The sequence below is a fragment of the Gopherus flavomarginatus genome, chromosome 15 (assembly GCF_025201925.1).
Source record: "Gopherus flavomarginatus isolate rGopFla2 chromosome 15, rGopFla2.mat.asm, whole genome shotgun sequence".
Taxonomy (NCBI): domain Eukaryota; kingdom Metazoa; phylum Chordata; order Testudines; family Testudinidae; genus Gopherus; species Gopherus flavomarginatus.
The window spans coordinates 14,592,690-14,617,916 of NC_066631.1; the positions used below are offsets into that span (position 1 = coordinate 14,592,690).

Genomic DNA, 25,227 nt, shown 5'->3' on the forward strand with positions numbered 1-25,227 from the left:
CCACTCACCAGCCAGAGAATTAGCCTCCGGCAAATGCCATTTTTACAGCCACTTTCCCAAGTCCCAGCGCACTTTAAGCCTGCAATTCGGACTCTCTGATGCTGCAGTAACATCACGCAGTTAGCCAACAACTGAGGCTGGTGTGACAGAGTGGGCATTTTCTGTAATAGTTTGTATGAATAGACAGTGTGTGCCTCAGTTTCCCCCTATGTGCTGCCTGGTTAACTAGGTGGCGGGAAAAGGTCTTTGCAGAGACCCAGAGTTCCAGGAGTGACTGGCGCCTAGCTGTCTAGGGCCTGGGCCCCCAATCCATGGAGAGTCTGAGAAGACAATGGCCACTCCAATTGCCTGGACATTTGGCACCTAGCAACTAATGACCCTGGATGGCTGAGACTCCATGGGAAGCCAGCTGGTTTGACCAGTTGGAGAACAGGGCAGAGGAGGGGCCAGGCACCGGTGTTACACGTGGGCTGCTGGAAGCTGGAGACTCTTGTGAACTAGGACAAGGGAGAGATCAGAGGGCTCTGAGCTCTGGGCTGACGAAGACAGCCATGCTGTAACTTTCTGTCCTCTGTGCCAACCAAAGACTTTCTCTGCTGTGTTCCAGGCATCTAATAAACTCCCCCACCCACCTCCTGCTTCTACAACACTGCCTGAGAGTCACTCCCGCTTAAGGGCAGTGGGGGTACATTGCTCCCTTTGGGGGTACAAGCCTCTCTCAGGTGGACTCACTGAAGGGAGCTCCCAGCATGGAGCAGAGCGCTGAAGACGAGGCAGTTCAGTCCAAGGAGGCAGTGAAGCCAAGTGACGTACCCTAGTGGAAGGGGGCAGGCATGCTGAGGGGGTCCGCCCTGGACCTATGGATCCGCAACAGCGGGCTGTTCTCCCATAGCCTCATTCCATGTCAGCCTGCCAGCAGGACGCACCTGCAACAGGGAAGGGGTTTTCAGTCTCTGGTTCTAAACAGATGTTTCACTGTAACACTTCTCCAGCTGCACAGTCCCCTATTCAGGACACCCACACTCACACCCCAAAAGCGCACTAGCAAGCACTGCCCAGTCTGCATTCAGCCTTCTCTCAACAACCCTAATCCTCACCCTCTCAACAGGGCACTTTGCAACTAAGCTGCTGCTACATAACTCCACTGCTGGGGTCCTGGGGAGCCCCAGAAAAAGCCCCCCCAGCTCCTCAGCTGTTTGCTGGGGGTGGGTTTGTAGGCCCAGTTCCTTGGTGCACCCCAACGGGCCGAGCTGCAGTCTGAGAGCTGCATTCATTCATGCACAGGCATGGCTGAGTCTTGTGCTTGGTGATGCAGCGGAGGAGGTCCTAGACTGGTCCTCCCACCACAGCAGGAGTCAATACCCAGGGATTTCCTTATGGGCATGTGAGCACCAATGCATGTGCCACACAAGACCTGGGTGCTGTCGCTTTAGTGCTCGGCCACCAGTGGGTGTCTGCACATCATCTGAAAGTGGCAGGGCCCTGTCAGCTAATTCAGTTATTCAATCTGAAAAAAAACCTCCAGTCTTGACACCATCCCAGTGGAGGTGACATGGGCCACTGCAGTGAACAGACATAGCTGCTGTAACTCCACTGAAGTGACTGGGCACATGTGGTCCCTGGAGTTGGCGTCATGATCTGCACAGAGATTACCAGAGGCCTGGGCACCGGGGGCAGACACAGATCCATGCATGGCATGTGCTCGAGCTGTCACAGCACAGTCGGATTGCTCTCTGGCTTGACTCCAGAGGGGGTGTTTTGTGGCACTCTTAGCAGAGGGCTTCCCTGTCTGCTCCCATGGTTGCATCACGGCGTTTTCCCGTGGCCAAGGCCCCTGCTGCTGCGGCTCAGTGCTGTGCCTTGCTTGACCACCGCAGCGGTCACTGGAGAGCAAGACAGAACATTTTCATTCTCTCCACAGGGGCTGGACCAGATTCTGAGCCCAGTTACCCCTTGCAAACCCATAGACACTCCGCTGAGCTAAACGGAGTCACTCTGCTCATACAGCTTTGAGATCCCAAAAGTCTTACTGCTTCTGGAGCATTTCAGCCTAACCCAGCATAGCTAGAACGTACCCAGCAGCGTGGTGTCTCAAGGTATCACCATCCTTCATACTTCCAGCCCTCAGGTACTGTCCCCACCTACCCACCCACCCTCCATGTCCTTATACCCATGCCAGATGGCTGGCAGTCATTGTCCACTTACCATCTTCCCAATGCTGAGCCCCCTTTGCACCTAGGGTTAGGAGAGTGGTTCCCAAACTGGGGTTCGTGAACCCCTGGGGGGTTGCAAAATGTTACAGGGGGTTCTTGGGGCAGAAATTCCTTAATGGCAGACAGAGCTGTCCATAGGGACCCCGAGGAGCACGGGGCCAGCAGAGCCCCTGGACTTCCAAGAGCTAAGCAGATCAAAACAAACATATCTATCACACTGAGGAGATTTAAACTTCAAGACTTAAGAAATGGAAGGGGAGGTGGATTTTTTTGCTGTTTTTAAAATTAAATAGGCAGCTAGTGTTGTTTTTAAAATTATTATGAAGAACAAGTTTAAGCTTTGTTGTAATGTGAGTTATTTGCCTGGACTGCTCAAGACCTAAATGCTTGTATAGGAGGAATGATTTGAGTTGGCTTCTTAAATACCTTCATGCTGTTTCACATCTGATACTCCTTGATGAAACATAGGAGCCTGGTCTTATAACAGACTTATTCAAAGAGATACAAGCTACGAAAGTGAGATCTTGGAAGAGTCTTGCCGTTTTCATAATGTAATAAAAATACTGTAACGATAAATTAATAAATAGCGTGTAATAAGCATGTCAAAGAAATTCTATATTTCCAAGATCACTGCTTTTATCATTTATACTCAGGTAAAAAAGAAAATTTTTAGGAGGATGTTCACGAGACTGGACACTAGTGAAAGGGGTTCACAGGTTGTTAACTCAGTTAGAATGAGCTCTCCACTGCAGAGAATCCAGGAGAAGCAGAGAAGGGAAGGAAAAGCCAGGCAGCACCCCTGCCCCCATCTTCCACTACCTTGCTAATTGCAGGAAGTCTCTCTCTTCAGGTAGAAAAAGCTTTTACTGGCAAAGGAAGCTTCCTCTGAGCACTCAGCTGGCATGCATCATGCACAGGACAGGCCTAGAGTGACAGGTGCACACAAGGGGAGGGGGACAGCTGAGTGCCACCCCAGATTTGAACTCCATCCTCCAATGCCACACAATGAAAATCAATGAGCCCAGGGAGCAGCCTGAAATATCCCCCCGCCACCCCTCAGGTTGGGGGTGGAGAATGGGAGCCAGAAAGAAGGGACACGTTCAGTCCAAGTTTCCCAGTTGTGGGTGGGGAGGGCTGGATGTAGCGACCTCCTGTTTAGCTTGGCTCCTGTTGCGTGGGATAGTTGGTTGGAGCCCCTTCTGTGCGTTTCCAGAGCCCAGAGTGGGAAGAGAGAAAGGAGCCAAGAACAATTTCCCCTGCAGCGCGGCTCTGCAGTCTTGCTGCAATCGATCAGGAAGCTGGGGTTTTCTGCCTGGTTATTCTTAGTGTCTAAACTAACACGCCCCTCTGTGTTCCTTCAGTAGTGCACGCAGGCAGGCCCCAGCCCTCTCACACCAAGGGCAGCGAACCCAGGGCTGCTGGAGTGAACGAGCCTCCCAGCCTGTCAATAATTCATAGCCACTGGAGAGCATCATAAAGCTAAGGGGGAGTTATGAGCCCTGTCTCCTTGCAGGCGGACAAGGCACTGGGTCCAGACAAACCTCCCCAGCCACGCGAGGATGACAGGCTAGGCCCCGGGAGGGAGGAGACGCTGATGTGGAAACAAGATACAAGGTGCGGGCGGGGAGATGATCACGTCTGCACTGGCTGTCCAGATGCCTTCCTGCCAGGAACGGCCTTTGGCAGGTGTTCAGAAGGGAGCCCCAAAGGAGAGCACCCCGACAGGAAATCCCTGCCTGTCAGTCAAGACCCACTGATCAGGACTCTGTCTTCAGGGGAGAGAAAGGGCTAACCAGCCTTTAACACACACTGAACCTCCCCCCGGCCTTGTCCACATAGCCCAGGGTGGGACTGGCTGGCTGAGGGCTGCCGGTGGGACTGTACAAACCCAAGCCTGTGCTCCCCTCCTGCTATGCCACCTGAGTAAGAATGCCAGAGGGAGTTCTCTGCTTTGGAGGGATTAGGCTTTGCTAGATGCCATCAGGCCATAATGGGTGGGAAGAGATTTACAACGGCCCTGCAGAACTAGATCAGACCAGGGAACCATCAAGTCAGTAGCTGCTGGAGACATGAATCCAATTTCCTGGCAGTGGAAAAAAGCAAATCCACCCTCCCCTTATCTGATCCCCTGCTGCCTGTGCAGTGCTGCACAGATTCCAAGGGCAGAAGGGACCCGTCTGGCCTCCCGCATAACCCAGGCCAGGGAACTCCCCCACAATAATCCCTAGAGCAGATCTTTTAGGAAGACATTCAGTACCAGGGTGGGATCCCTTCCCTTCCCGGCCCTGCTGGTAGCCAGCAGAATGAGACAACGCTTGACAGAAGCTCCCTCTCCAGTCCCTTGATGTCTGGGGGTCTCACCTCATCCCAGAAGCGCCACTCCCCAGACACTTTGAGGTGCCGTAGTCAGGGAGGCAGCGCATCCGAGAGGGGTGTGAGAATTGTAGAGAAACCCACTAGGCGCAGGAAGCACTCCCCATCACACTGAGAAAGGGGCCTGGTTGGCCTGGTTACCCCAGTAACAGGGCACCCCGGGGATGGGGACAGGAACGCAGGTCACTTGTCCAATCCAGTCCAGGTTGGAAATGGATGGAGGTTTGTGCCAATAGTCGGAGGAACGGCGATTCCATGGCTCACTTGGAGTGAGCTGCTGCTCTCAGTTCCAAGTGACCAGGGGCCTTGCTTTACGGACAACAGCCACAGGCCTAGCGCTCCAGCAGGCAGGCCAAAGACTGAGCAGGCCCTGAATGTAGCTCCACTCTCATGCTGAGGGGTGGCTCCCGCCAGATCAGGATTGAGGCACCCTGGCAGGGCTGGAGGAAGAAAGATGTCCCTGCTACAGCCCATATCTCCAGGGCTGTCAATCAGCCACCATGCCTGTGCATTGCATTCACTGAATTCAGAGCAGTGGGTAGATGATCCATTCCCCTCTCTCATTGAGCAGGAGAAGGGCATTAAGCCACTGTGCCCCTGTGTCTGAGGTGATACCACCGACTGTCCTAAGACCTGAGAAGTCCAGACTCAGCAGCTGAAGGCCAGGATTGCGACGCAGGCACAAGAAAAACAAGCTCCAGCCTGCCTCGCCTCCAGGGCGGTTGATTTATACCTAGGCTGCGCATCGTGCCGATATGATTCATCCTCATTTCACTGGGACGTAATGATGTTGCGGTCTCCTGCAGAGAATGTTTCCGGGCCTGTGGAGAACGTGTGCTAACACTGAAGAAAACATTCCCACGGCAGCTGGGAAGAGCAATTGGTCCTCGAGTGGCAATAACCAAGTGCCTGAAACGACTTGCAGAGTGGTCCTTAGGGAACAGAGTTAGCTCCATTATGCCAGATCCTATGGTGAATACTTGTGGCTACAGGCTATGCTGGGATCTGGAGGCACCCAGGGGCTGGGGTCAGTTTATGAGCTTTAGGATCTGCGTCCTTAGCATTAAAGAAATTGCAGATTAATTTGCACAGGGGGCTAGAGGAGGCTGGGGAAGAGACATCTCATCTACACCCTGGTTCCTGAGATGTGGGCACTAGTGAAACAGCAGCCCTGTTCTGTGCGTCCAAGACAAGACAGCAGGTACCAAGCTCCATCTCTTGCTTTAGCAAACTCAGCTATTCGAGTGAGCCCTGGATGAACTGCTGGGTGCATTTCCTGCAGCGATAGTGCAGGGGAAGAATGGTCTCCAATGATGGAGTAAATCAGCGGACTCAAATCCAGCTCATGTCACCAAAAGCTGCTCAGGTGATGGCTGTTCAGGGCACAGTCTGGGTAAACAGCAGGCAGGCATCCGGTTCACAACAATTCCCACCCCCACCCCCCTTCATTCACTTATACTCTCTGAGTGCCAACGGGACATGGCAAGTGAACTCCTTGGGGACTTCTACAGCTGGGTCCTCCAGGCAAGGCATGAGGACCACTACAGAAGCAGGCTGGGGTGTGCTTTAGCCTGCTGTGACCCACACTGTGCCTGTTCTGGGGCTAGAAGACTCCTGTCTCCATGGCTGCCCCAGCATTACCGTCCTGTGGGAAAGGACTGTCCTTGCAAAGCACAGATCGGAAAGGAAGTTCACAAGAGGTGTCCTCCTTGCCTTCCTGCCCTGCATTGCTGGACAGCACCAGGCAGTTACTACGCTCCACCCCAGAGCTGGCTGCATTTGCAGGGCAGGCTGATATTTCCTCTCCATGCTCTCTGCAAGTCTCTTCCAGATCTTTCAGAGTGCAAGCTGCATAAATAGGAAGCGGGATCACAGACCCAACCTCACTAGGCTGGAGCCCAAACCATCTCATCAAACCACTTGGTTCCTACCCTGGGAGCTTTGCTGCCATCTGCAGCCCATCTCCCTTGTGTCCTGGGAGGAGGGCTGGGCTGGCCATAGCAGGGAGGGGCCAGCTGAGCTGCAGGGAAGGAGGAAGAACCAGGACGCAATAAGCTCTGTTAACTTAATCACAGATGGGAGCACTGCGTGCACACCCCCCAACCTCTGCAAATGGAGTCCAGCTAGGGCCCTGCTCCCCTTCAGCCCCACCCCCAGCAAAAATGGGGCAGACCAGTTTGCAACCCCCAGCAAAGCACTAGCTGAGACAGCTGCCCCATCAGCTCCAGCAAGAGAGAGAAGAGGTGGGAAAGGGTTAATTGCCCTCCACAGCAGCCCTTTTGTGCTGCCCTGCAGCTGCAGGCGACTCTCTTCCAAGGGCAGGGCTGAGTACAAAGGGCCTAGGCGGTAGGGGGGAAGAGAATCCAAGAGCAGCTGAGGGTCCTGGCAGCAAATTCCCAGCTTAGGATGGTAACAGGGCATTCATGGCTAGTGATTTCTGGTGGCTCTCTTCCACCCCAGCTAGCCACTGTAAGGCCAGGGCTGCCCCCACGTTCATTAGCAGGGCAGCATGCCTAGACCTAAGGGGCTGCTGGCTCAGCCAGCTCACCCGGGGGATCCCCACGCTGTCAGGCAGGATGCCGGCCATGCCCTTGAACAAGGGCATTTTGCGCCTCACAGCAGGAATGGCTATGTGGGCCTTCAACACCCTAACAAGCAGCTCTCTGAGGCAATGCAAGCATCACATGCCAGCCTCAAGTCCCATACATCAGCCCGGCATAACAGGACATCACAGAGAGAGCAATTACTGTCAGAGAATGGCCTTTCCCTGCACTGCGCAGGTTGAAACGCACGATAGTGCAATGAGACAGGCAGCCAAACATAGCTCCAGACTGCTGACACACTCAGTGGCCAGGAAAACCGAGAACGGGGCCCATTACTCTTCCCCAAGTGCTAATAATTTGTGCTTACAACCCTTGGCTTAGATGCCTTTGCAGAGCTATTGCTGGGATAAATATCCCCAGTCTCTGAGCTCAGGGATCCAGCCTGATGGAAGCTTGGCTGCAAACTGCCTCTGACTCAACAGCTCTTTGGCATCAGTTTGTTCCATAGGAAAGAAGCGAAGAGTTGGATTCCCCTTGATAAATACTCAGTGATAGTCTCCCCCAAGCTTTGGGGTGAGTCACTGCTGGGGACCAATCCGAACTGTCAGGCCTGCACTTGGCCTCTGCCCTCTCTTAGTGGTGTAAAGCAGGGGCAACTGCACAGATTTCTGCTGAGTTCATCTGAGCAGAATTCGACCCCTCGTTGTCTGGCCCTGAGACAGGTGCACTTCCACAAACAGGAGATTGCACAATAACTGCACAAGCCACGGAGAGCAGCGGCCATGCAGAGAGCCTAGAGCCTCCACAGCAGTGGTGCTCAACCTGTATGGCCCAATCAGCACACAGCTGCGGCCCATGTGACATGCTGAGGGCCATACAGGTAGTATATCAGTTGTGTGGCTGTGGCCCACTGTAAACAAGTCGAGCACTCAGTGTCGCGGCGCCGCCTGCTGGTCATCCGGGAATTGGCTCATCCCAACCTTGAAGCGCCTCCTGTTGGCCGGTGTCTTTCTGGAGGGCTGGAAAAGTCTTGTACAGCGACAGAGGCTATTCTTCTAAAAAGGCAAAGCCCCTCAGCTCCCTTTGCCGCTTGGCGGGTGTAAACAGGCCTTCGTGAGTCCTACAGGGAACCGAGGAGAGGCTATTTGTGTAGTGTAGACACCTCACAGCCACATTCACGCTCTTCTCAGGAACAGCAGCATCACTGCTTTGACCCCAATGCCCTGTGCTGCGCTTCACCACAGTACAGGATGGAACATGGCTTGGGACACCCACTCCCTGACGACATGTGGCACGGAGCCCCCCTGCTGTTCTTGGAGCCATAGCACTGACAAAACCCCAACTGTGTAAAGCAGGTCAGCTATAAAACCTCAGCAGAATCCTGGATTTATGGGCTTTAATAGAAAAACAATTTGATGAGCAAATATCTGGGGACAATAAGCAACATGAAGTTCGCCAGGGGCTGAGAGTATTGAATTGTCAAAGAACACTTGGATACTAGCAGAGCCCCCTGCCTGGGATTGCTGGTGGCTGCAGGCTGGGCAGCAGTTAACGTAAGAGCAACAGAGCTGGACGGCACTCCACCTCCAAGCAGAGACAGTGCCTCTGACATCAGAGAGGATAGATGGCTTCTCTATGCAGTATGAAAGCTGCCAGGTCAAAGGGGAATGCTGACACTTTACCTTTCTCTAGATCGCCTTCCAGCCCAGAATCCCAATCAGACAAATGTTACCCCAGCTGGGAGTGGGGGTGGACGCACTAATGTCACATCAGAGTCAGCAGTGGCGGAAATAGAAACCATGTGTGCCAATGTAGCAGCCCTGGAGCAAGGAATGCTGAGATCTGGATGAAAACTGGAGGATCTGCTCCTGGGCCCGAGAACGGGACTTGACCCACGTTTGCGAAGTGCCCTGCAAGTTTACAGCAGTAGAAAAACAAGTGTTAACAACACACAAAGCCCTGACACGGGGCTGTCTAGCCGCTGAAGGCAGAAGTACATTTCTGGAATAACAAAAAAAAGCAAGAATGGGAGACCCGAGTGCTGGGAATCCCTGCTGAGGTCTGACCGGCTGCTTTAGATGGATGTGAGGAGGAGCCAGTTCTCAGGGTGCTGGAATAAAAACACAGGAAGAGCCAGTGCTCTTGGAGAGAGGGATTGAGTTCCCTCCAGACACCTGTCCTCTGAGCCTTGCAGAGGGCACAACTGCAGCCTCCTGGCTGGACAGGCAGAATGAGACCAGGGCAGAGAAGCGAAAAGCAAGCTCTGGAGGGCCCAGGGCTTTCCCTCTGGGCAGGCGGGAAGCAGCTCGCCTCAGGGCTTGTCTACACTGGCACTATACAGCGCTTCAACTTTCTCGCTCAGGGCTGTGGACAGCTCCCACCCCCCCGAGCACAGCAAGTTGCAGCGCTGTAAAGCTCCAGTGTAGACAGTGCACCAGCCGCTCCCCTTGCAGAGATGGTTTTTTAGAGCACTGGGAGAGCTCTCTGCCATGACTAAACAAGCCACAGTGTAGACAAGCCCTCAGTTTTCTCCCCAGCAGCACAGAGGGGTGACAGCCTGTGAAACGTGCCTATTCCAGGCTGCTGAAGCCATTAAGAAATTGACGTAAGAGGCCTGAGAGCAGCTGAACAGCAGATGAACGGTGACAGGCGGCAGGATGAGGAAATAGAGGGAGGCAGAGCCTCAGAGGAACTTTACATGGATCCAGTGAAATCTGGGCAGAACTTTCCTTTTACCGACCACCAGTAATACTGGTAGCCCAGTGGCACCGAGACGTCCCGAGTGAGACCAAGGCCTCTCGCACTAAGTACTGTCCAACCAGAGCCAGCCAGCCTGCTGCAAAGAGCCACCAATCGAAATCAGCCAGAAATAGGAGAAAGGGAGCGTTCTCGTCCCCATTTTACAGATTAGGCTGTTCCATTTAAAGAGCAACTTAATATGGACCTTTTGGAAAAGGCTACCCGGCAGAGTCATAAAATCCAGAGCTTCTGCCTTCTTGGGATAATCATGAAGCCCCCAGCACCCACGAGAGAGGTCACGCGGTGGGCAAATCGCGCAATTGAATTGTCTCTCCCTGGGCACAGATACTGCACACAACACCATGGAGGGTGAGCAGTTGTCGTTCTCCTGCTGGTTTCATCTGGATACAGCAATAGGGCTATTGCTAGCAGCACTATGTGCTCTCAAGGCCCAGGGCCGGTCCCTCTGATTTCAATGGGAGTTGGATCAGGCCCTCAAACAGCTGCTGCGCAGCACTCTAACCCACAGATGCCTGCATTTTAGTGGCGGCTGAGGTGATCCCTCTGTGCATTTCCTCAGGCACGGGTGAGTTGCAGCTCAAATTGCGAAAGCTTTCCCAAGTTCTCCAAGGAGAGGCAGCCCTTTCTCTGCCAGGACTTCAGGCCGACAAGGCAGCCCCATGGGTTCCCCCCAGCCACTGGTGCATGGCAAAGGATTCCAACAACACAATCAAATCAATACGGACTGATGTCAAGGGCAAGACCAGAAAACATTGCTGAGGGGCAAAACTCAATGGCTTCAGTTGTGAGATATTGATCACAGCCTTTGGGCAACATGCTGCACACCCAGGAGTTCCCTTCTGCCTGCACCATCTGCAGACATTTAGGTGTGCAAGTCTTAGTAACATGAGCCCCAGCACAGAGGGTGTGGGAGGTGCACAGGTATCTTACTCCTGGAAAGCAAATCTTCTCCTTTTCTGGGAACATTCCCACGAGAACCCCAATGAGAGAGCTGGAGCAGGTGCAATCCCCTGGGACTTGACCGACTAGTGTTAAACCCTGCAATTCACATGGTCAAGAATAATTGGAATTTTTTACAAAAAAGTTGAATAATTGCAATAGCTACAAAAATGGACATTCTGTGAACAGAAAGAGAAGCACATTCCATCAAACTAAGTGACCTGTTGCAGATTTGCTGAGATCTAAGGCAGCTGCAGAACACCCGGGGTGATAGAACAAGACACTTATCACGGGGGATTATCAGTGATCTTGAAAGCACTGCAGTGCCAGCTCCATGTGCTAGAAAGTGTTAAAAGAGCCCCTCTCCCAAGCCCCTGATCACTTTTAACAGGGGGTGGCGCTGGGAGCCATACACATACACTCATATGTGAACCAGAATAGATGACAATGGAGGCAGTGTCGAGAGCAGATGTATGTGAGCTGAAGGCTGACTTCACAACCCACTCATTCACAGCGCCGCTTCCCTCCACCAGTCGTGATCAGTGACGTCTTTCAATCTCCACAAACAAATCCAGTCTCAACCCTGCACCCGGCCTGTGTGCCGGAGAAAGGGGGAGCTCGCTCGCTGAGGCCTCTTGTGACCCAGGCACTCAGCCAGAAGGTTTGCTGTCAACGTTCTGCTCCTCAGCCCTGCTGCCGTCTTCCCTCTTCAACCCACAACAGCGCAACAGGCTCCAGCAGTGACAAAGTGCTCTGGAGTGAGTGCCCGAACCCCCTGGTGTTCTCCTCCACCCCAGAATGTTCTAAGCGGGTAACACAAAGTGATATAAAGACACAACAGGAGATGCATTTCCTGGAGCAGCACCTGATTTCCACTCTCCTGTGTGAACCTTGCCTTCCCCCCCGCACACAGCATAGCAGCTTTCTTACTGACCCGCCCTGAAGAAGCCTGGCCAGTAGCCGTTGTGATATGAATTAGTTATATGTGCACTCGATCCCTTCATTTAGGCGAAGACCTTGGTCACGGTGTACAGGGCCGGCTTTAAGCTGATTAACGTGATTCCCCAGAATTGGGCCCCACGCCGAAGAGAGCCCCGCTCCGGGAGTGTTCGGTGGCATGTGGGTGGTGGGGGGGGTCCACTCTGGGGGTCTTTGGCATCATTTTGGCGGCAGGAGGGGGGTCCTTCGGTGCCATGGAAAACCTGGAGCAGACGTCCCCCTGCCGAGTATTCTAATCGGGCCCCGTGGGTCATAAAGCCAGCCCTGACAGTGTAAGGTGGTGGTAGGGACATCCCCGCCAGTGAGGCAACCAGGCCATACAGCTTTAGCTTTTAACGTGCTCAGTTATCAGACAGAGATGCTCTGAATCCCTGAATAAAAGAACTCTGACAAGGTGCCCCAGGAGCATCTCTCTGCACAGCAGCTCCTCGGATGGGGATTACATTTCCACTTGAGTTTAAGCCCATCTCCAACTAGTCCAGACCAGGATGAGACCTGTTGGGGGGTTGGGGGGCAGAGGCAGATTATTTCACAGATCAACCCTTCCTCTGAAACCTCTAGTGCTAGCCGCTGTCAGACACAGACGCTGGACCTGACAGGCCTTGGTTCTGATCCAATCTGACAATTCCTGTACCTTGTACCAGACCACACACAACAGCTTCGTACAGCAGGATTTCCCTTTGTCGGGTGGCTGCCATAAAGAAGGGGCATTTGTACTATAGCAAGTTGCTGAGCCACTAACCAAGTCCTGTGCAGGGTCCAATTTTAGCAGGACAAATTTGCTGTTGTCCAGAGTGATATTGTTTTAGGCTGGAAGAAGCTGACGCTGAAGTAGCAACATTTTAAAGTGCTAAGGGCCCCTCAGTGCCGACTGGCCTTTGGTTCTGTAACTCCTCCACACCTAGCACACTGCCGTCCCGATATTTATCTGTAAAGAATGTTGTGTAAAGTGTCAAATGAAAACTTACCTCGGCCTGGTCACCGCAGATCATCCGCATTACGGATGTTGAATATTTTTTAATTATCTCCCCACCGGACAGGGGGATGTTGATGGATGGGTCTGGCTTGGAGTCAGTTGTGAATCAAGTACGGTGAAACCAACACAAAGGACGCTTCATCTGCATTTTAAGTCAACAGAAGAGCAAGTTATCAGGCAGATGAGAACACAGCACGGCACCGGCTCTCGGAGCACAAACCACAGGGGAGAAGCACTTCATGTGGGAACACTTCTAAAGAACACAGTTCAAAGGGTCACTGGACTGTAAGAGGAAGGGGAGAGAATCCCTTTGTTATCCATGACTTCAGGGTCACAAAGAAGCCAACATGCTCTCTTTGAACAGTGGACCCCCAACCCTATGGGTTGAGGATGCTGAGACGTAGCTGTAGGTGAGAAAAGTGCCTTAGACAAAGCTTGGAGCCTGCTAAGTTTACATGTAATCGCTCAGAAGCGTGCTATACTTTTGTTTTCTTTGTAACCATTTTCTGTTTCTATCATCTCTGCTTGGTATCCCCTCAATCTGTGTTCGAGTAATAGACTTATCCTTGTTTTAGTATAAACTCCCCTGGAGGTTATGCATGTTAAAGCCAGGTGTCCATCGTCAGCAGAACCAGCCAGCTAGGGGGTGTTCTGGGTCTTTGGAGACCACAGGGTTGGTAACTGCAGTGCATGGACCATGACAGGGGCTGGATACTGCAGAGGAATGCTCGTCCAGGTGGTTCGAGGGCCCATCTGGTCCAACATCCTGTGTTGGACAGTGTCTAGCACCAGAGGTTTCAGAAGAAGGGATGATCTGTGGAATAATCTGCCCCTGCTTCCGCAACAGGTCTCAGGAAGAGTTCCCTGAAAGGCAAAGCAAGGCAAGGCAAGACTGGCAGTGGCCTGAGAAGTTTTCTGGCCTGGCTAACAGACCGGAGCAGCAGGGAGCTGACACACAGCTTAGCAGCAGCAACTCTCTCACTAAGCCGGAGGGGTAACATGATCACCCACAATTCTGGACGCCTGCAGAAAGTGTCACAGTAACTTGATTTAACAGCAAAAAGAACAGGAGTACTTGTGGCGCCTTAGAGACTAGTACTCCTGTTCTTTTTGAGGATACAGACTCAGGGTATGGCTACATTTGGAATTTCAAAGCGCTGCCCCGGCAGCGCTTTGAAGTGTGAGTGTAGTCAGAGCGGCAGCGCTGGGAGAGAGCTCTCCGAGCGCTGCATGTAAACCACATCCCTTATGGGTGTAGCGTGCAGCGCTGGGAGCGTGGCTGCCCTGATTACACTGACGCTTTACAGCGCTGTATCTTGCAGCGCTATGGGGGGTGTTTTTTCACACCCCAGTTGCAGCGCTGTAAAGTGTGAGTGTAGCCAAGGCCTAACAGGGCAGCTACTCTGAAACCTTGTTTTAACAGCAAGCCTGATTCAGAGACTGCAGCCAGAACACATTGTGCCTGCTGCTGCTGCCCTCTGGAGGCAGACAGCGGCATGGCAGGAGCTTTCCATGGTACTCAAATGGACAGAGTGAAGAAATGAGCAGCTGGGTGACACTATTAGACACTGGATGATTCCCCGCAGTTACTGAGAACGGCTCGATGGGAGTGGGAAACCTAGTTCTGGAATGGTCCCTGCAAATTAGAATATAGTGCAGGGATGCGGATGCCTGGAAGATAAAATTCATTTCATAGCAGGTGGCTTCCAATGAGTCAATGAAGTGGGCGCAGCATAGTCCAGATACTGCGTTGCTGTAAATCAGCAGAGCTGTGAGGCTTTACACTAGCTGAGAATCTGGCCCATCACACCAAGTCTGAAATCTGGAGGACGATCTGTAACCCTTGAAATGGTTCCACCAAGCTAAAGCACGTTCGAACTCCGCATTGTTCGGCCCGTGATGTAAACGAAATGGGAAAGGGAAATTGAAAGCAGGAGTAGGGTGTGTTCACACTAGACACACTAGTGTAATCGGGATTAGTGAGAACTGTCCTTTGGTGGATGCTTTCAGCTCCAGTTTAACTGCTAGGCACCTTTCCCCCTTATCTTTACCCATAAATTATAACATCTATTTATCAACTTCCAGGACATGCTTGATCATTTTCTTGTCACTGCTCACAAATAAAAGAACGGTCTGAAGGACAGAAAGAACGTATCACCAAGAATAGGAGACATAGCTGCATAAATGCAGTTTTTCCATTCGGGGACAGTCTCAGGTTGGATAGGGAAAAGTTTCAGTTTGCTGCAAGGATTGCATTCTCTGGATGGATCCGAGAAAGCAAACCCCACAGCAGCGACCAATGTACAGGAATGAAGAAAGTCAAGATCTGGGGGATAAAACTGACATCTGCTAAACTGTATCCATAAAGGTGAGAAAACCAAAATCTGTCACTGGGACCCTCCACCAGAGACCTAGAACGTCAATGAAATGCAACAAGCTTTACACACACATCAACGTAGTAGACAGAGCTTCTCTCATTCCAGGACACCCTAAAGGACTTCACAGAAGGGGGAAGGGGACATACAGGAGCATGTTAAAGTGAAAGAAACTCAATGAAACTGTTAATAAAAAAAAAGCATCTTAAACTGATAGTCTAGAAAGAGACCTGCTTTCTGAATTCAAGAGACTGTACAATATGCTTCACAATCAGATGGGCAGCTTTTCATGATGGTTTATCCTAGATTTTCAAACTGTAGTTCACTAGCTCCTTAGGAAATCTCTTGCATGGGTGTAATTCTGAGCTCTGCGTTGGAAAAGCAGGGCTGGTGTGCTTGCTCTCCCAAGGATAACAGAAGAGTGGCAGCCTCCTTAAATACTCCCCAAATGTCTCCCACTTATTTTGATCATTCTAAAGAGGAAGCCCCACTACAAAAAAGAGGAATTCAGTGTGTCATCGTCATAAACAGATAGTTAAGGGTTAATGTCTCTTTCACCTGTAAAGGGTTAACAAACAGTGACCTGCAACACCTGACCAGAGGACCAATCAGGAGACAAGATACTTTCAAATCTGGGTGGAGGGAAGTTTTGGGTGTGAGTTCTTTGTTCTTGGTCTGTTCTCTTTCTGGGCTCTGAGAGTGACCACACGAATCTCCAGGCTCTTTAATCCTCTGTTTCCAATTGTAAGTACAGTGGTAGAAAGACAATATAGGCTTTTACATTGTTTTTCTGTATTTGCAAATGTGTAGTCTGCTGGAAATAGTTTAAATTGTATTTTTTCTGGATAAGGCTGTTTATCCATTTTCTATAAGCTACAAGACCCTGTAACTGTTTACCATCTAAATTGCAGAGATAAACCTTTTACTTGTTTGTTTCTTTTTTATTAAAAGCTTTGCTTTAAGACCTGTTTGATTTTTTTCTCCTAGTTAAGGCTCAAAGGAACTAAATCTGTGTACACCAGGGAATTGGTGGGGAAAAGGGAAAGAGAGCAGAGGGGAGGAAAGGATAAGTTTCCTTTTTGTGTCACATTCAAGGAGCTTGAATCTGTATACTTCTCCAGGAGCCCAGGGAGGAAACACCTGGAGGGGAGGAGCGGGAAGGGAAATGGTTTATTCCCCTTTGTTGTAAAACTCAGGGAATCTCAGTCTTGGGGGTCCCCAGGGAAGGGTTTGGGGAGACCAGAGTCTATCAGGCGCTCTACCTAAGTCCTGATTGGTGGCAGCCTATCAGATCTAAGCTGGTAATTAAGCTTAGGGGAATTCATGCTAGTACCCATATTTTGGACGCTAAGGTCCAGATTTGAGAATTATACTATGACAGTCATAGATAAAGGCTACAGAATAGAAAGTCTCCCATGTATCCAAATATCGAAGCCTAGGGAGGCCAAGAGAAATGGTTTGGAAGTATGGGGTCTACTGCCAAGGTGAACATTGCTGGATAGGGACAGATCTGTGTTGCCATCTTCCTATACTGCACTATTGGGAAGCAACTGATACAACAGGCCCACGCTCAGAGCTTTTCAGTAACGTGTGTGGGGAAGCAGTTGTGGCCTGAGAGAACAGCAGCAAAGCCTCTGAGCCACTAAAGTTTGCACTGCCACAGCAAAGACACCATCTAATCATTCTCTCAGAGCCCCACGGTACCTACCTTAGCTCTGGATTGCCTGGTTCTCCGAAGTTTAAGAACAGGCACACTCAGTGCCCTGGAAGGGCCCGGGGCTCTGCCCATCTCTGCATTAATTTTGGGGCAGTGATTTAAGCGGTCACAGCACTGCAGGGAGTCAAAGCAAACACACCGGAAACCAACACAGCCAATTAACTGACTTAGAAAAATCCACCATGTGCAGGGGGCATGAACAGTGCAGCCTCTCATGGGCTATTTTCAGTCTGGTGGGCTTACAGAGAGCTGCTGTCGCAATGAACCGTATCACACCGGATCAGTGCTAGGCCCCAGCTTTTAGACATGACCTTGGAGGAACCTCTTCAGTTTGCCCAACCCCCAAAGGGTCCCACACTTCCAAGGATTGGCCACGTGGCCTCAAAGCCTCCAAGACCAAGCCAGAGGGCTCCAGCACTCCTGTTTCACACGGGAGGCCCTGCCTGAGTCCAGCGGAGACAGACGCCCATTCAGAGACTTTTTGCCCTTTCAGGGATCAATGCATTGCAGCATGTATTTGCAGGGACAAAGTAGGATTTACTCATCAGAAGGAGACAGCATTGGGCAGTCCTGAGGTTAGCACAGAGAAGCAACAGTTAAGACAGTTCATGCTGACCAAGCCAGGGTGCTTTTGAGCCATGCCACTGTAGGAACCATCTTGGTTTGCTCTGTCTCAAACCCTGGTAAGAGCTTATGTTTCTCTGCAGGCTCAGCTCCTAATAGCCCTGTCACACCCTCTCTCTCTGTTCTCCAGCTCAGGACCTTCACTCTGTCTCCCAGCAGGAAGTGATGGAGCTCTCTTTCCCCTCGGCTGTTAGTCATTGGATGGGAATGCCCCTGCCCTGGGGGCTTCCACTGCCTTTCCTGAGCCTCTACTCATAGGAGTGGGTTTCAGCCAGTCCTGAAAGACCCCCTTCACACCACTCTAGACAGCTGGGTGACCCAACACCTCATGCCTCCCGCTGTGCCTCCAAGGCAACTTTTACAATCTGTGCATAGCAATGCAAAGCACAGAGGGAAACCGAAGCAGTTAGGAATCGAAAATATTACCAAAACTCCCACCCTTGTTCCCACGCCTGCCTCTTACAGACAAAACGGAAGCTTGGGGAGGAGGAGCCAGGCTTCCCGACTCCACAGAGCCAGGCTTCCCGACTCCACAGAGCCCTGCACACCTCAACCATTCAAGTTGTGCTGAAGCTCCATTGTTACAGCCCCTGCTACATAAACCAGCATTGAACTCCACCCACCCAGAATCCAGTCTTGGCTCTAGAGACAGCATGGGAGTGGGAATCAAAATCAGGTCCATGCGGCATTCATCTTCCAGCCAGCAGCTCTGGCTACCCGATCCCAGCTTGGCCTCCCCACAGGGTTCTCCAGATTTTGGCAGGCTACTGAGGTGGGCATCAGGCCCTGCATTTGCAGAAGTGTTTTAATCTCCCAGTTTTTATTAACAAATTACAATAAAGCAAAAAAAAAACAACCCACAATCGATAAAAACTAAAACAAAGGGCAGCAGGGTGAGGGAAGACGGGATCCCCATCATGTGGGAGTCGAAGTTTTCCACTCCCTGCAAGTAGTAGGGCTGTCTTGGCTGCCAGGACTCAGCTCCCTGCCTGTCCCTCTCCATCACTGCACAGAGGACGTGGACAGGGCCACACTGAAGGAAGTGAAAGGCGGCACTGTCCATACTGGCCCCCTGCTGGACAGAGCCCTCTCCTGACCTTGCCAGCCCTTCAGCATGGGGCCCCTGTGCTTCCCCTGTGAAAAAGTCCTGAAAAAGCTAAAATGTGGGTGGAAACATCTGTAAAACCTAAATAGTGGGTTTTTCAAAAACAGAGGGGTTTTGTTTTTTAGGAGGGGGGAGAAAAATCAACACACAGATAACAAAAGGCCTTAGGTAGGTGAAACTAGGGGCCTCCCCGTCAGCCGAACAAGTCACTCCCTGCCTTTGGTTACCTCAGTGGCACACGGAACACTAAGCAACTGGCAAGGGGAAGAGAGGGGACCAGCTAATGGTCCAGTAGCTGCTGCTGAGTAGCCCAGAGACCTGATCCTACAGGAAGAGACCTGCTGAGGTATGTAGAGAAGGGCACAGAATGGATTGAGAGGGCAGCTGATGGATTCAAGAGTTATGCAGCAGGTGCCCACTTTATTTTACCCAGACACCATGCAAAAGCTTTACATCTGAATGTCTCCATATTTACTAAGCTCTTGCAGATAGGTTTGGGCAAACATCTGTTAATGTGTCTAGTTTTATCAATAATGGGAAGGGATAAAAACTGTTTTAATTAAATTTAAACCTAATTCACTTTCAGTGCAATCTCCTTACTGAACACACTGTGGATGGACTCCACACAGTTTGTTCGCAGCACCTCTCAGAGAACTGACTGTTCGCCATCTCTTCGCATGAGATCTATAGGACACTTGACACTGGCTCTATGAATCCTATGCCTCACCTCCTGCCCCAAACCATTCTAACAGTGGCAAGATCAGGCATGTAACTGACTCAATGACTTGCTTTAACCCCCAGACTGTAACGGAAACGTGTTTTACCAAGCCAGGTCAGCAACAATGGGTGGGGCTTTTGCGTCAATTGGGTTAGCTGAGGGACAGAAACAAGGTCCTTTCTCCAAAGAAATGGTATCAATGGAATTTATTGTGATAGTTAACTGTGTATCAATGCTCGTTCAAGGGGACTTCTAGGGAACTACCTGTAGTGTGCAAGTTAAGCATCTGCACAAGACTTTGCAAGATCTGGGTTCAAGACTGATTTGGCCAGCGGATCCTTTACTGTTCAGAACAGAGCCGATTCAAACACCACCATAACATTAACAATCCATTTCTCCTACAGAACACCATTTATTTGGCATTTGGATGAAATGTTTCTCACAGCATCTTGAGAAAAAAAAAAAAAGGACTTAGTGCCAACCCCAAAGAAGAAATTAAAAACATAAAAACATAAAATGTCACACAGACAGAATTATTACAGTATCAAATTTCATTTCTACATGGTATTTCATGGAATATCAAAATCTTTTATACACTGCCACGGTTACATTCAGTCACAAATCAACTACACAGGAGGAGTCTGCAAATGCAGCCTTGGCTGAAAGTATTTTTCAAGAGAAGGTAAAACGCTGGGTCTCATTCTCTCTCGCAGCCCCCCAGGCACACAAAAAAGTCTGGCATTCAGATCACAATACAGCACGGTGATGAAAGTGGCTGAGAGTGCAGCATGTCTCTTCTAGAACCACCTCCAACACACTGCTCTGAAAGGTGCACAATACTGCAAACAAAAAAAAAAAATGTTGTCCCTTATGTTGTACCTCAGCAGCTGGTTGATCCAGAATATTGATATGGGAAGCAGATCTTTGTCATTTAATTAATCTATCCAATATTTTATCCAGAGTGGAATCAATGTCAGAACCCACATGCATGGGTTGCTGCTGATTCACCTTCACTATCTTTGCTAGCTACAATTTAAGGGTCTAGCCTCCAATCATGCATAAGGGCTTTAGACAGAAATTTCATATAAAACAGAAGCGTTGAATAACTTTTCTTTCCCCCACCTACTTAAATTGGAAAGCAGATTTTCTAGAGGAAAGACAAGTTATGCTTTGTACAGAAAAAATTAGTGCTTTGAAACTAAGATCCACCACTAAAGGGAAGAACCCTTAGCTTGCCAAACGCAGTGCGTGTGCAGAAATTCATTCATTCATTCAATAAAAAACTCTCAAAACACCCTTATAGCTTTAGGCGGGGAAGGAGAACAGTTTAAAGTTCATGAAGCTGATTTTTCCAAATGAAGACTGACAAAGTTTAAGGGTGCAATACTGCAATCCTTACACAGGAAAGCTCCCCTTGAAATGGGACTTCAATGAGAAGACTGCCTGAGCAAGGGCCACATGATTAGGCCTTCAGAAATAAGGTTAAATCCATTTAACACTTCTGTTCAATCAAGCCCTGTCATGAAAGGACAAAAAAAAGTCTAATTTTGAACCTCAAACTATTCCAGGACTGAACATTATGCAAACAAATTAACAACTCTTGACACACCTACATGGCCATAATTTTAATCTCTTGTATAGAATTAAAACCATTTAGCTTTCTGAAATTAAAATATGCTATTAACCCACCCAGTAGAACACTAGATGCTGCAGTGAGAATACGTGGGCATGCACAGTTGATAACATTGATACAAGTGGATATCTAAACAGTTCTTGGAGGAACAGCAAAAACCTTAACAATATGGCACCACATTTTGTTGTAGAGGAGGGAGATCTGAGGAAGAGTATTTTGTACGAAGCCAAAAATGGAGCCCATTAGCCAGCCCTACACGGAACAGCCTTGGAACCTTGCAAAATTAGCTGCAATGAACAATTATACAAACTGGAGAGAAGTGCACATTTTCACTCACTTGCACTGCCAGGAATGATGAAGTAACAGGAATCTTTTCAACCCGCTCCCTCATGCGTGGAGAAAGATACACCACTATTATTTAATAACAGCAACCAGAGGAGTGTGGTGATAAGGAATCAATGCGTAAAATAAATGTGAATTCCAAAGAAAGAATCAATCTATTAAGATGAAGGGTTTCCTAGGCTGAGCACCAGTGTCTTTTGAATTGGTGTTCATAACAGGAGCTTCACAGCAGCCATTCTTCCATTGGCTCGGAAGTTCTGATAAGGAGTCAACTGCTTTCACAGAAACTAACTCTTCCCCAGTTGGTCCTGAAGTCTTGGTAGAAATGACATTTTCAGAGACAACAGATCTTACTCCAAGATGGCGTATTATATATGAAAAATGCTACAGTGAGATAGTAAAAGGGAAATATGTCCATTTTATTGCCAAATTAGATGCTCATGGAGAGGTAAACGAGATCTGTACTAAGTGAGCTGCTCTGTCCACAGTGGAGTTTTCCTGTTTACTGTTAATCTCAACAAAAAACAGGGAAAAGTTGTAGCCTTTACTCCACTGAAGTGGGAATAGGTAAGAAGCTATGAAAAATATTACACAGACATCTACAGAAAAGAGTCTGTATTTAGAGTAATTATAACCATGAGCCATCATGAAATTGAGTTGCAACAAAGCTTATTTTTATATAAATCTACCACTGAGAAACACGTTACAGTAAAAACTGACTGAGGTCAGATTCACGCAGTCTTGTGAGACATGTGAGGTAAGGTATCTGTTCACCTCGGCCAGGAAGCTATTAGAAGAGACAAAAACAAGCCTAAAGGCCTTTCATTATTGCGCTAGGGAGCTATACAGAATGACTATTCACTTGGCTTTAAAGGAATGATAAGAAAGATGTTTGCCATTGGCCAGTGCTAACAAAATCCATTCTGGAACAGTTCGGAGTAGAGACTTTGTATCCTAACCATGTCAACTATGATACTCTGTCCTATCACATAGTGTAGCCAGTTTTATAGAAGTATTAACTTTGCAGCCTGGGAGACAAACTCATATCCCAGAGCTTAGCTTCACCTAGTTTGATGCAGCACAAAGGGTACCATCTACAGCATGTATTTATTAATCGCCACCCAGAAACACGCACGCACTCGTACATATAAAACTAAAGAAAAATCAGTACATACAATGTATAAAACGTATGAATGTGCTCCAAAAGTGCACAAAACCCGCTTTATTTTCATACTTCAGAAATGCTTGATATAGTCATAAGCTGTATGCATGGCTCCGACTTCTGTTATCCCCTCCACTCTACTGGACCAGGACTCTAATTCAGAGGAGAAACTGGCAATGACTCCATTGGGTGGAGAACTGTGCCACTCATTTTAAAACAGATTATAAAGTTAGACAGTGAATGGTAACAGGCCATGTTTACAAGATTCCTCAAGTGGAGGGGCCTTTCTAACAGTGCTTCCTACTGCACTCACTCCTGCATTAGCAGCACATGTGAGAGCTGTGTTTTACATACCAAGGGGTTTAAGATTGTTAGCAAGTGCCTGAATTTCAAGAGACACTAAACACAACCTGGGCGATGAAAATCAGGGTTTGTTTTGTTTTTTTTTTGCAAAGAGGTTGAACTATCAAGCCACTCCCCAAGTACAGTAGGGCAGATAGCAAGATACCAAATAGAAAGTAGCAGCATTTACAATGGGGGGGGGAAAAAGTCAGCTACACTGGGAAAGCACATTGCTGGGATAGGATCCCATTAATCCTGTACCATTTGTCTGTAACTAGCAAAATTAACCAAAAACACCACAATATCCTTCCCATGGCGTGCTTTCTTCCTGTCCCTCTAGGCTTGCTACCTTTCATAAGGCAACAGGACAACACTCATGAGAAGTGTTCAGTACAAATTCCTTATATGACTAACTTGATCTGCTCTGATTGTGGGGACTGCTACAGTAAGTCAGGGAGAATCAGAAGCAAGAAAGATAGGGTAGAAGAGAAAGGAAATCCCCTGTACATTAAAATCCAACTTCATTTTGAGAACACTAACAAACTAAAAAATATTCAGTATTCATAAAATCCAAGCCAACAGAATCCATCTTCGCCTAATTTGAAAGTTAAGTTTAGTGAGTGATTGACAAGAGCCTCATGTTGTAGTGCACAAGTTAGTTTTGTTAATTTAAATGAAGCTAGATTTAAAGGAAAGGGATGATTTAAAGGTTTAACACAACAGAACAAATCTCAAATGACTAAAGTATCAATTAGGGAGTTAATCCCTTCCCATCTCTTCCCCAAAGCACTACCTAACATGTGCCGTGCCTCTACTAAAGAGATGCCAGTATTATAGACACATCCTTGCTTATGAATCAGAAGTTAACCTCTCAGTATAAGATTTGCAGCTACAGATAAATAAATAAGTTGTAACTGCAAATCCCAGTTTTGTTTTGCTCAGTACCCATTTCCACAGAAAGCAGAAGAAATCAAACATTATGCTGATTCTTTTCATCCTCCAGTTTTTCATGAGTGTAGCACTGGAGCACAAGAGACAACAACAGGTTACATGGCGACTGCCCCTTCTCCTCTTTTCTTGTCAGAGTCCACTTCCTGGGTCCCATGGTATTCCAATTCAAACATGTTGATTTTTTTTGTTTCTGCTCTGTGATGAAAAAAGACAAAAAAGCTACCCACGCTTTTTCCTCTTTAGAAGTCGTCAAAGAAAATTCTCTGCACCTTCTTTCCCATAGCCAGTGGAAAAAAAAGTACAGGTTCCACAATCCATATTTAAAGGACAAACTAATTAGTGAATGAGTGACAGCTGAAAATAAGAGGCACAGTGCTATACTAGAACATAAAAGCAGGGTGCTCAAAACCAAAGTGGAGCTTCCTTCTGAAGTTCACCCCATGGATTAGTGTTTGCCAGTACAGCTGTGTGCAAACAGTCGCTCGTATTATTTCTGCCAGCAGTAAGCATTTTATTCCTTTATACAATGGTATTAAGAGAACAATGACTGTGGCGGCTTCCTGCAAGAGTTTCTGCCGGTGTGTTTTCGCTGTGGGGCGTGTCAGGAGGTACAAGGAAGGTGCTACTATCTGCAGAGTCTTCCAGTTCCACTGAAGAAGGGCCAACTGAGGGAGGATGAGATTCCTCTGTAAGCTGTGGTGAAAAATCACTGTTTTCTACTGATGGTTGACTGCTCTGCACTATCTGGGAGAGAACGCCATCTGCAAGGGAGAAAGGCAAGAAGAATCAGAAAGCTCTGGCCTATCACTGTTCACTCTGGGTGGTTATTCTATGAGGAAGCTGCATTTAAGTTTGATTGTCATATGAGGTGCTCCTCACACCTAACCCCAGAAAGACCGAACAAGTAACTGGCACACACTGAAGAGGTTAAATCTAGCGAGTCGGTCCAAACAGACAATTTGGTATAAGCAACAACATGACAGGATGTGACTCATTAGTCAACACGTATACTGGGTGTGCAGCACTTCATGAACGTGCACGTTTTTAAAATAAGGGATTAGTTGCTTAAGTCACTGTAGAAATATAAATACTGTTACTGTATTACTAACATACAAATTATTAAAAATATGAGAACATTTCGGTCTAGTTTACTCTGCTATTTTTGTAGGCATTCATCCAAGGACGTTTGAAACAGACAAGGCAGTTTCATGTTTCTTGTTAGTTTTACTTGCAATGTTCTCAAGCACTGAAAGTACTGTAAAGCTTTGGCTAGGAATTATTATAAGGAAACGTTTAAAGTTATACTCACTGCTTTCACTGGGATTATTTTTGTTTTGAAGTTTCATAAAAGCTTCTGATAAGATAGCGTCTGCAAAACCTAAATCTGAGGTCATATCTCTTAAACTATGAACCCTGAATTCCAGCTCGCTCTTCCTTGATGCCAAATATTGGCTT

General features: G+C 48.7%; 1 protein-coding gene across 2 annotated transcripts in view; it reads right to left on the minus strand.

The window, feature by feature from the left end:
- Positions 1-19,730: 19,730 nt before the first annotated feature.
- Positions 19,731-25,227, minus strand: part of DGCR2 (DiGeorge syndrome critical region gene 2) — a 64,009-nt gene continuing 58,512 nt past the window's right edge. For both annotated transcript variants that reach the window (XM_050923992.1, XM_050923991.1), the window contains one exon: positions 19,731-24,533. In XM_050923992.1, the coding sequence (XP_050779949.1) occupies positions 24,292-24,533 (242 nt within the window). In that variant the 3' untranslated portion in view covers positions 19,731-24,291. The remainder of the gene's footprint in view (positions 24,534-25,227) is intronic.